The sequence below is a fragment of the Nerophis lumbriciformis genome, linkage group LG23 (genome assembly GCF_033978685.3).
Source record: "Nerophis lumbriciformis linkage group LG23, RoL_Nlum_v2.1, whole genome shotgun sequence".
In the NCBI taxonomy this organism is placed as follows: Eukaryota; Metazoa; Chordata; class Actinopteri; order Syngnathiformes; family Syngnathidae; genus Nerophis; species Nerophis lumbriciformis.
In genome coordinates this window covers 21,802,402-21,815,496 of record NC_084570.2, presented here as the reverse complement: position 1 = coordinate 21,815,496, position 13,095 = coordinate 21,802,402, and the positions used below count along the sequence as shown (strand labels likewise).

Genomic DNA, 13,095 nt, shown 5'->3' with positions numbered 1-13,095 from the left:
CTTGCTGTTAACATTAAAAGTGAGGATGATGATATCCTTCTGACTGTTGAACTAAAACATGGCGCTCTGGATTCGACACATGCCAGCGGACGCTGAGTGGAAAGTGCTCTTCTGCTGAGGCACGTGAGCGTCGAGTAGATGAAACAGACCCCGACACTCGCACACCTCGATGTAAAATTTAGCATTCAGCGAGTTCCTTTCCGCTCGCTGCATCCACGCGGCGCCACGACTCACTGAACAGATGGCGGGGAGGGCGCATGGAGGGCCAGATTTGACCTCACTCTCCGAGATCAAGCGGAGGCTGAAGTAACGCGTTCTGGCATCTTCTCAATTCAGTGACGAAACCCAGCTGATGAGGAGCGATCGGGACAGCAGAGGTCACGCCGTGGCCCCCGGGGGACCCTTTTCACTGTCACGTCACGGCGCTAGTTTCACTTTCGCTCCGGCAATAACGTGGAAAACAAACCACGGTGGGCTCGCATCCAGAAGCGTTTGATCAGTTCAAAAACATGAAGACATTTGAGTACACTTTATAGACAAGAACCGAGTTGGTTGTTTGAACCGATACAGTACCAATTCCCGGTACCTGGGAATTGATACTGGTACTCACCGGTACTGTACTATTGTGGGTGTTAACAATTTTTTTTATATATATACTAAAATCTAATTTAAAAATGAGCTGATTATGATAACACTGTCCAGTTGTTGTTACATCTTGTTTTATTACACATTTCTGAGTCTCATTTGCAAGTATGACATGAAGTTTTAAGTGTCAGTCATGTAAAGTTTATGGTGTGTTTCGTTGCACCCTGAAAAGTGTTAACACTGTAGATATTGGACTTTTTACACAGCTGCTGTTTGATCGAACCTTTCATTCGTGGGACTAAAGCAAATTTCGGCCCGCCAGCCTCTTTAATTTGACCCCTGAGTCGTCATGAGTTCAACAAAGCATTGCACCGCGCTCTCAAATTCATCCTAAATACCAGGCAGTCTCTGATTGCTACATATTTGCTGCTATCTTGTGGACAAGGGGAATAAATCCGATCAATGACCCTCGAAAGAATTTAGCACAGCATTTACTTATGACACAATCCAAACAACCTTCCCTAGTCATGGTGCAAAAAAAAAATGCAACCAACATATATTTCGACACACATGGTCACACATAACACAACCTGCTTAGTGAACATTGTGGACATTATAAAAAATGTCCAAACACTATAAGAAATATCAAAACTACACCCATTTAAATATATTAGAGTGCATGATGGGAAAATTGTAAAACACTCTCTCCACACTTATCCATGTTTGGTGCATTTTAGCAGCTTGATATTTCTGATTGATTACAAAACTTTAAGAAAGTCGTCACGGAATTAAACAAGGTAAGAGTCAAACTTTCACATACACTAAATATCCAATTATATTAAGTATATATCCATTATATTAAACATATATCCATCAAATTAATATAATATGAACCTTTAATTCTAGGAACTAAAGCAGGAGTGTCCAAAATTCAGCTCGTCAGCCTCTTCAATTTGACGCCCGAGTCGTCATAAATTCAACAAGGCATTGCACCGCGCTTTCAAATTAATCTTAAATACCCCGCCATCCCTGAATGCTACATATTTGCTGCCATCCTGTGGACAGTGTCAGTAAATCAGATCAATGACCCTTAAAAGTACTTTGACACAATAGCACAGCATTTACTTATATGACACAACCTTCCCTAGTCATGCTGCAAAAAAAAAAATTTAAACTAACACATATGTTGACACACACGGTAACACATAACACAACCTGCTCACTGAACATTGTGGATATTATGAAAAATGTCCAGACACCATAGGAAATATTAAAATTACACCCATTTAAATATATTAGAGTGCATGATGGGAAAAAGGTAAAACACTCTCTCCACACTTATCCATATTTGGCACATTTTAGCTGCTTGATATCAATCAATCAATCAATCAATCAATCAATGTTTATTTATATAGCCCTAAATCACAAGTGTCTCAAAGGGCTGCACAAGCCACAACGACATCCTCGGTACAAAGCCCACATAAGGGCAAGGAAAAACTTCCGGTCCTGACTTCCGGTTCCATATTCATGATTGATTACAAAACTTTAAGAAGGTCATCACGGAAGAAAACAATTTGACCCCCGAGTTGTCATAAGTTCAACAAAGCATTGCAACGCGCTTTCAAATTAATCTTAAATACCAGGCGGTCTCTGAATGCTAGCTACTTTCTGCCATCTTGTGGACAATGTGAGTAACTCAGATCAATGACCCTTTGAAACAATAGCACAGCATTGGACACAATCCAAACAACCTTCCCTAGTCATGGTGCAAAAAAAAAAAAAAAAAATGCAACTAACAAAGGTCAACATACATGGTCACATATAACACAATCTGCTCACTGAACATTGTATGAATAAAAATCTAAATTACACCCATTTAAATCCATTAGAGTGCATGATGGGAAAACTGTAAAACACTCTCTCCACACTTATCCATGTTTGGCACATTTTAGCTGCTTGATATTTATGATTGATTACAAAACTTTAAGACGGTCGTCACGGAAGTAAACAAGGTAAGAGTCCAATTTTTACATACTCTTAATATCCAATTATATTCATTATATATCCATTATACTAAACATATATCCATCATATTAATATAGTATGTAAACACACACATACAGTCGTGGTCAAAAGTTTCCATACACTTGTAAAGAACATAATGTCATGGCTATCTTGAGTTTCCAATCATTTCTACAACTCTTATTTTTTTGTGATAGAGTGATTGGAGCACATACTTGTTGGTCACAAAAAACATTCATGAAGTTTGGTTCTTTTATGAATTTAGTATGGGTCTACTGAAAATGTGACCAAATCTGCTGGGTTAAAAGTATACATACAGCAATGTTAATATTTGGTTACATGTCCCTTGGCAAGTTTCACTGCAATAAGGCGCTTTTGGTAGCCATCCACAAGCTTCTGTTTGAATTTTTGACCACTCCTTTTGACAACTCCTTTTCTTCTCCTGGGTCCATCCATCCATCCATCTTCTTCCGCTTATCCGAGAATATGGGTATTGTGGCCAAAAAGCTAAATTTTTGTTTCATCTGACATCGCATGGACAAAGATAAGACCTCCTGGAGGAAAGTTCTGTGGTCAGATTAAACAAAAAATTTGCTGTTTGCCCACAATACCCAGCAATATGTTTGGAGGAGAAAATGTAAGGCCTTTAATCCCAGGAACACCACTCCTACCGTCAAGCATGGTGGTGGTAGTATTATGCTCTGGGCCTGTTTTGATGCCAAAGGAACTGGTGCTTTACAGAGAGTAAATAGGACAATGAAAAAGGAGGATTACCTCCAAATTCTTCAGGACAACCTAAAATCATCAGCCCGGAGGTTGGGTCTTGGGCGCAGTTGGATGTTCCAACAGGACAATGACCCCAAACACACGTCAAAAGTGGTAAAGGAATGGCTAAATCAGGCTACAATTAAGGTTTAAGAATGGCCTTCTTCCCAAAGTCCTGACTTAAACGTGTGGACAATGCTGAAGAAACAAGTCCATGTCAGAAAACAAACAAATTTAAAATTGCTGTATGTATACTTTTGACCCAGCAGATTTGGTCACATTTTCAGTAGACCCATAATAAATTCTTAAAAGAACCAAACTTCATGAATAATTTTTGTGCTCCAATCACTCTATCACAGGGGTGCTCATTACGTCGATCGCGAGCTACCGGTCGATCGTGGAGGGTGTGTCAGTCGATCACCAGCCAGGCATTAAAAAAATAGTCCTAAAAATGAGCGATCATAAATCTTCACTATGACGTCACTTTCGTCACTTGATTGACATTCACGGCACCCGAGGGTCTTCTGAGATGACGCTGGCTGCTGCGAGCTCATTAAAATTACCGACAGGAAGGCGAGAAACACTTTACTTCAACAGACTCTGGCGCCGTACCTGTCGTCAAAACTCCGAAGACCGACTGCACAGTTGCACAATAAAAGCGCTTCTTCATCCTGCCTGCGCTAAAAAATAAGAGTCTCAGAAAGCTGGCGTGCACAAGCTAGCAAGCTACGGAGTTTGCCGACAATGTATTTCTTGTAAAGTGTATACAAAGGAGTACAGAAGCTGGACAAATAAGATGCCAAAAACCAACCACTTTCATGTGGTATTGGACAGCAAGGAGGACTTTTTTTCTTCTCCATTCGAAAATGCGGACGTTATCAGCACCACTGTCTGATTCCAATCAATGCAAGTCATCAGAATCAGGTAATACACCAACTTATATTCTTGTCTTCATGAAAGAAAGGAATCTATATGTGTTAAACATGCTTGTATTATCTTTAAACACCTTTAACTTGTTAACAATATTAACTATATGTGTTAAACATGCTTGTATTATATTTAAACACCTTTAACTTGTTAACAATATTAACTATATGTGTTAAACATGCTTGTATTATCTTTAAACACCTTTAACTTATTAACAATATTAACTATATGTGTTAAACATGCTTGTATTATCATTAAACACCTTTAACTTATTAACAATATTAACTATATGTGTTAAACATGCTTGTATTATCTTTAAACACCTTTAACTTATTAACAATATTAACTATATGTGTTAAACATGCTTGTATTATCATTAAACACCTTTAACTTGTTAACAATATTAACTATATGTGTCAAACATGCTTGTATTATCTTTACCACCTTTAAGTTGTTAACATTAACTATATGTGTTAAACATGCTTGTATTATCTTTAACCACCTTTAAGTTGTTAACATTAACTATATGTGTTAAACATGCTTGTATTATCTTTAACCACCTTTAAGTTGTTAACAAAAACATATATTTCATAAATAAGTAAATGTAAATTATATATATGAATGAGGTAGATCCCCACGACTTGATCAATTGAAAAGTAGCTCGCCTGCAGAAAAAGTGTGAGCACCCCTGCTCTATCACAAAAAAATAAGAATTGTAGAAATGATTGGAAACTCAAGACAGCCATGACATTATGTTCTTTACAAGTGTATGTAAACTTTTGACCATGACTGTATATAGTTGCTTTACATGCAGTCGGCTTTAAGCCCCCGGCCAATTTTTTTTACTCAAAAAGTTCGGACACCCCTGAACTAAATGTTCCCGGAAAGTTCCTGAACTTTTGGTGTAAAAAAGCTCAATGACAATAAATAATTGTATGGTAACTCACAGAATAAACTTTGTTTACCCGAGTCTATACTTGCCTTGCACAAAGGTTATGAAATATAAATGACAAAAACATGATTCAGTTCCCACCTGCACAGATCTCTGCTGAAAATGGAACTGGGTGCTGCTGGACTGGGAGGACGAGGAGGCAAACTCCTGGTTCTCGAACTGTTTCTTCACACTGGCCAGGCCACCAGGAAGTGAACAGGCCTCAGACTCGTCCATGACCTATCAGACGAAACATTAACAAAGACCATTAACAGACTTAATATGTGAAATAGTGTGACGTTTTCTAGTAATGCCAACTCCTACATTAGCTCCAAAAGATGCTAACAAACGTCCCCAACCACCCTGCAGATAGATAGCTTAATAAATGTGGGTAAATTAATCTGAATTTGATACTTTTACAAAGTAGTGATCGAATTCCGTTGGTACTACTGAGTACCGATTTACTTAAAATCAAACCGTACCATATTTGGATAACATTGTTGCACGTGATGTCATGTCCGGTTGCAGACTTGGCACCGACTCGAGCAGTTTTCATCGTAGCGGATTGGCTCTAGGTAACGTTCCAATAAATGTTACATTTGAAAGCACTCAAAAGAAAGGCTCTATTTTTAAAAATGCACTAGCTCCATGCTAATTTCCATTGCTTATGCCATAGACATGCTACCGATTAGCATTAGCGATTTGACATGGCAATTTCAACGCCTCCAAATTTGGTAATGAACTAAGAAGCACCTTAAAGTTAAACAGCTGATGCGTAATAAGTACAATGCTTACAGTGTTAACACTTTGTAGGACTCAACAGAAAACAAGACTGGCACATTCAACTGTAAGGGAAATATTTTGAACACGATAAAAGTGGCCTTCATTATCCTAGAAGGAGATAAACACAATAAATGTACACACTTACAGTATATATCATTATTAATGATGTTATGAGGTACAGGCCTGTAAAGAAAACCATGAAAGAGAATGTTTTTGTGCTAAGCATTAGGTTCAATCAATCAATCAATCAATATTTACTTATATAGCCCTAAGTCACGAGTGTCTCAAAGGGCTGCACAGGCCACAACAACTCAGATCCCACATCAGGGCAAGGAATCACTCAACCCAATGGGACAATGAGAAACCTTGGAGGGGACCGCAGATGTGGGGACCCCCCGGGCGACAGGTGCAATGGACGTCGAGTGGATCTAGCATAATATTGTGAGAGTCCAGTCCATAGTGGATCTAACATAATAGTGAGAGTCCAGTCCATAGTGGGGCCAGCAGGAGACCATCCCGAGCGGAGACAGGTCAGCAGCGCAGAGACGTCCCCAACCGATGCACAGACGAGCGGTCCACCCCGGGTCCCGACTCTGGTTAAGTTTCCGTTTCATGCCGAAGACGGACAGCCATTAAAGAAACGGTTTTGACCGCTTGACAGCTCGTTCCCGTATCTCTGTTCTTTGTACTTTCTCCTATTTTGTCAAATAAATTGTTAAACTTCAGTCACCTCTCATCGCTTTAGACAGCCTTAGAACCAAAGAATCTGGAAGGATTTTGCCCTCCTGAACGTGAGAGTCCTAATGGCAAAGACTACTTCCCGACTACAGCAACACATGTTTTGATTGATTGATTGAAACTTTTATTAGTAGATTGCACAGTGAAGTACATATTCCATACAATTGACCACTAAATGGTAACACCCGAATAAGTTTTTCAACTTGTTTAAGTCGGGGTCCACTTAAATTGATTCATGATACAGATATATACTATTTTCATAATACAGTCATCACACAAGATAATCATCACATTATATAAATTGAATTATTTACATTATTTACAATCCGGGGTGTGGGATATGGAGGGGGGGGGTTTCAGTTTGGTTGGAATCAACACTTCAGTCATCAACAATTGCATCATCAGAGAAATTGACATTGGAACAGTGTAGGTCTGACTTGGTAGGATATGTACAGCAAGTAGTGGACATAGAGAGAGAGATCAGAAATTATAAGAAAAAGTGACTACATTTGATTGTTTACATTTGATTATTTACAATCCGAGGAGGTATGATGAGGAAGGGAGGGTGTTAGTTTAGGGTTGAAGTTGCCTGGAGGTGTTCTTTTAGTGCGGTTTTGAAGGAGAATAGAGATGCCCTTTTTTTTATACCTGTTGGGAGTGCATTCCATATTGATGTGGCATAGAAAGAGAATGAGTTAAGACCTTTGTTAGATCGGAATCTGGGTTTAACGTGGTTAGTGGAGCTCCCCCTGGTGTTGTGGTTATGTTGGTCATTTACGTTAAGGAAGTAGTTTGACATGTACTTCTGTATCAGGGAGGTGTAGCAAATGTTATACACTAGGCTCAGTGCAAGTTGTTTTACTCTGTCCTCCACCCTAAGCCAGCCCACTTTGGAGAAGTGGGTAGGAGTGAGGTGTGATCTGGGGTGGAGGTCTAGAAGTAATCTGACTAGCTTGTTCTGGGATGTTTGGAGTCTAGATTTGAGGGTTTTGGAGGTACTAGGGTACCAGGAGGTGCATGCGTAATGGAAAAAGGGTTGAACGAGAGTTCCCGCCAGAATCTTCATGGTGCTTTTGTTGACCAGAAAGGAGATTCTATAGAGAAATCTTGTTCGTTGGTTGACCTTTTTGATTATCTTGGTGGCCATTTTATCACAGGAAAGATTAGCCTCTAGAATGAAACCTAGGTAGGTGACCTCATCTTTCCTGGTGATAACAATGTCACCCACTTTTATAGTGAAGTCACTGACTTTCTTAAGGTTGATGTGGGACCCAAACAGGATGGATTCCGTTTTACGTAAGTGTATGGATAGCTTGTTGTCAGCGAGCCAGGTGCAAATTCTACAGAGTTCAGCACTGAGGATTTTCTCCACCTGTGATTTGTCCTTGCCGGATACCAGCTGGGCCAAGTCATCCGCAAACAAAAACAATTCACAGTCGCATGCTGATGACATGTCGTTTATGTATATTAGGAACAGTAAAGGCCCCAATACACTGCCTTGGGGGACTCCACAGCTTACTGAGAGGGGGGGGGGACATGGTGCCGTTCAACTCAACCACCTATTTCCTCCCCTCCAAGTAAGATTGCATCCAGCTCGATGTGTGGTTCGGTCCCTGCTTTCTGTTCCGCCGGGCACACGGACCTGAGAGACGAGCGCGCTAACTACCGAGCTAAAAGCCCGGGCTGTCGACCCGATAGCCAGCACTGCTCTTGAGGTCGTCAGGGAGTGAGGTTTACTAACGCACACGTGACCGAGCCACAATGGCTGTAACACCAGGCGAAAGTGAAATGAAAGCATACATGCAAATGAGACTCGTACGAAAACAAGATATAACAACTACACAGAACAGTTCTTATTACCAGTTCACTGCTACATATATATTTTATTATTAAACAAATTTACATTTATTACTGCATGAACACACACTAAAGTACCAAACATTGGTATTGTTGAGTACCGGTATCGAGTCCCAAGTACCAGGAAATAAATGATTCAGATATCCATCTGTGTCACGTTTGGGTGGCATAATAGACATTGTTGTCGTGATCTCAATATGCAGAGGACAGCAAGAGGACGCGTGCAGGGAATAGGTATTTTAATCTATTAAGAAACAAAAAACGCGTGCAGCTGGGAGTGCACCTGAAGCATAGAGAACGCTATGCAATACAAAAACCAAACTAAACTGTTACGGCAGGGTCGCATGTTCAGTAAGTAATTAAATTGTATTCATTAAGTGCTTTACACAGATAAAATCACAAAGCGCTGTACAAAACATAGGTAAAGTAAAACAACAATTCAATTTAAAACAACAGGGGGCAACATCATAAAAAGGATACAAAGTGGATTAAAAATGATAGTTAAAGGGTGCAGATGAAAGCATGTTAATGCTCGAATCGTTTCCACAAGAAGCAGACGGAACTCCGGAATCAGCGTACAGGTAGGAAAATTATTTATTGTCCATAAATCAGTCAGGAATACACAAAATGTCGATTGCGTGGAAGCTTTGGTGAAGCTTCGAACAGCAATCAAAAAGGTAAACGAATGTAACTGTTGCGTGAAGCAAACAAGACAGCCAGACTGAGTGTGGCAAAAAGCCGGAATAAATAGCTCTCTGATTAGTGCTCGGGAGCAGGTGAGCGTCTCGAACACTAATCAGAGGCCGGTGAAAATAATCAGCACCCATAGCAACCAAGAAAACACAAACCCAGGGGCGCTGAAACAGAACTAAGGGAGTCTTTAACTAAACAAAACATGATCCGGGCAACCGATCATGACATAAACAGACTACGAAGTAAACTATGCGGAATGCTAGAGGTCAGCAACAGTTTACAGCTTACAAAAGCATTTTATGTTACCGCAAAGGACGCAGCAACAGCCGCCCCTAAATAGACGAAATTGCAAACTCCGAACAGGCGCGCTGGTTTTTTCTAAGACCAGCAGCAGGAAGTGGAAACTTGACAATAAGAGCCCTACACGGGTACTAAAACAACAAGCATAGGCATGACAAAACAAGGCATGACTTGGTCCACAGGTCATGACAGAAACACCCATCCATACAGTCGTGGTCAAAAGTTTACATACACTTGTAAAGAACATAATGTCATGGCTGTCTTGAGTTTCCAATCATTTCTACCGTCAAGCATGGTGGTGGTAGTATTATGCTCGAGGCCTGTTTTGCTGCCAATGGAACTGGTACTTTACAGAGAGTAAATGGGACAATGAAGAAGGAGGATTACCTCCAAATTCTTCAGGACAACCTAAAATCATCAGCCCGGAGGTTGGGTCTTGGGCCCAGTTGGGTGTTCCAACAGGACAATGATCCCAAACACACGTCAAAAGTGTCATGTCTTGGTGATCATGTTTAGTTTGGGTATGTTCTGTTTGGTTTTTGCACTCTGTCAGTTTCTGTTTTTTCACTCCTCGTTTTGTTTTCATGACTACCAATCAGTTCACTTGTCCTCACGACTCACGCACCTGATTCATTTGAACTCACGCACCTGTTTTCAATCACCACATGACTATTTAAGCCTGTCATTTTCTGTTGGTCGGCCTGGAGACATCACATTCATGCTCTGCACTCTTGACACGCTGCTTACTCTGTCCAGGTCATAGTTCACGCTGCTCTTTTCTTGCCACATACGTTTTTTTTGTTTATTCAAGCCAATGTTTTGTACCTCCGCTGTGAGTGCCTTTTGTTTGTTCCTTTTTTTTCCATAGTTCTGCCTTTGTGCTAGTTTTATTTTATTAGCCAAGTTTGTTCCCCGCCTTGTGCGCGCCTTTTGTTTATACTTTTTATAGTCTATTATTAAATCATGTATTTTACTTCACGCCATGTCCGGTCCAATTCTTTTGCACCATGGGAAAACAAACCACGCCATAGTCCAAGTCTTGACAAAAAGTGATAAAGGAATGGCTAAATCAGGCTAGAATGAAGGTTTTAGAATGGCCTTCCCAAAGTCCTGACTTAAACGTCTGGAAAATGCTAAAGAAACAAATCCATGTCAGAAATCCATCAAATTTAGCTGAACTGCACCAATTTTGTGAAGAGGAGTGGTCAAAAATTCAACCAGAAGCTTGCCAGAAGCTTGTGGATGGCTACCAAAAGCTAACCTGACTCTCGCCAGATCCTTGTAGTTCGCTGAGCTCCACACAAGGATCTGGGCTCGAGGGCAATACAAACCCCCCCAAGATAGCAAAAAATAATGAACCAATCAGGATCGCCGGATGGGATTTCTTAGATGTGACGTAGCGTCGAAGCGACTGTTTGATTCAAACAACAATGGCGGCACGCAGCGAGGAGTCGTGTGCTGACATTGATTCTGTTATTGCAACTGTTTTGTCGAATCTGTCGAATATTAATTCTTTAAAAGATGAACAGAGAACTTTTCGCACTGTCGTTATCCAATATGTCGGCTGTTCTGTTTTGGATTTCCCAGCGTCGCTCTCATCAGCGTCACGGGTTGATTTTGATGTGAGTGATTGAAGTAGCACGTCATTCAAGATAACGGACAAGTGGTTTATCCAATCACATACAATGATTTTTTTTTTACAAGGCCCCGCCTTCTGAAATACATCTCCTATTGAGAAGTCCCAGATCCTTGTGTGGAGCTCAGCGAACTACAAGGATCTGGCGAGAGTCAGGTTAAGCAAAAGCGCCTTATTGCAGTGAAACTTGCCAAGGGACATGTAACCAAATATTAACATTGCTGTATGTATACTTTTGACCCAGCAGATTTGCTCACATTTTCAGTAGACCCATAATAAATTCATAGGGCGTGGCGAAGTTGGTAGAGTGGCCGTGCCAGCAATCGGAGGGTTGCTGGTTACTGGGGTTCAATCCCCACCTTCTACCATCCTAGTCATATCTGTTGTGTCCTTGGGTAAGACACTTCACCCCTTGCTCCTGATGGCTGCTGGTTAGCGCCTTGCATGGCAGCTCCTGCCATCAGTGTGTGAATGTGTGTGTGAATGTGGAAATACTGTCAAAGCGCTTCGAGTACCTTGAAGGTAGAAAAGCGCTATACAAGTATAACCCATTTATCATGTATTATCATTTATAAAAGAACCACATTTCATGAATGTTTTTTGTGACTGTGGAGGGGGGCGCCTGCCGCGGAACATGATGTGCAAGGACCGGCCTCGAAGACAGCGACAGGTGAATAGATGGCCCAGGTGGGCCTTGTTATCTAATCACCTGACGCCTTTATTAGCAGCAGCCGGAACGAGACACGGAGTTGGAGTGGGAGCCAGAGAGAGAGAGACACGGACCAAGAAAATACATTTTGCTGGAAAGTAGGGATGTCCGATAATGGCTTTTTGCAGATATCCAATATTCCGATATTGTCCAACTCTTCAATTACCGATACCGATATCAACCGATACCGATATCAACCGATATATACAGTCGTGGAATTAACACATTATTAACCAGGTATGGTGAAGATAAGGTACTTTAAAACAAATTAATAAAATAAAATAAGATAAATAAATTAAAAACATTTTCTTGAATAAAAAAGAAAGTAAAACAATAGAAAAAGTTACATAGAAACTAGTAATTAATGAAAATTAGTAAAATTAACTAAAGGTTAGTACTATTAGTGGACCAGCAGCACGCACAATCATGTGTGCTTACAGACTGTATCCCTTGCAGACTGTATTGACATATATTGATATATAATGTAGGAACCAGAATATTAATAACAGAAAGAAACAACCCTTTTGTGTGAATGAGTGTGAATGAGTGTAAATGGGGGAGGGAGGTTTTCTGGGTTGGTGCACTAATTGTAAGTGTATCTTGTGTGTTTTATGTTGATTTAATTCAAAAAAAAAAAAAAAAAAATTTAAAAAAAACGATACCGATAAAAAAAACAAAAAACGATACCGATAATTTCCGATATTAAATTTTAACGCATTTATCGGCCGATAATATCGACAGGCCGATATTATCGGACATCTCTACTGGAAAGCAAACGGCTCTCAACATTTATGAAAATAAACCAGTGTTGTACCCTGAAATCCGGGCTCTCGTGGCAGTGTGTGGTGGTCCGAGGAACCCACTAGAGGGCAACCTCTACAGTGACCAACAAGTATGTGCTCCAATCACTCTATCACAAAAAAATAAGAGTTGTAGAAATTATTGGAAACTCAAGACAGCCATGACATTATGTTCTTTACAAGTGTATGTAAACTTTTGATCAGGACTGTATGTAGCAAAAGGGAGATGAGTGGCTATCTTGAGTTGTGGCAGTTAACAATTAAAAATTAGAAGAAGTAGAAGCGGATACATTGTGTGATTGTCATTTCTTGTCAGTGTGCAACCGCAGTAATCAGTTGATACTATGAT

At 40.3% G+C, this 13,095-nt stretch overlaps 1 protein-coding gene across 2 annotated transcripts in view; it reads right to left on the bottom strand.

Moving 5' to 3' along the window:
- The window catches only part of xirp2a (xin actin binding repeat containing 2a), a 180,289-nt gene that overhangs the window by 29,812 nt on the left and 137,382 nt on the right, over positions 1 to 13,095 (bottom strand). For both annotated transcript variants that reach the window (XM_061984935.1, XM_061984934.2), the window contains exon 4: positions 5,333 to 5,470. In XM_061984935.1, coding sequence (XP_061840919.1) covers positions 5,333 to 5,470 — 138 coding nt within the window. The remainder of the gene's footprint in view (positions 1 to 5,332; positions 5,471 to 13,095) is intronic.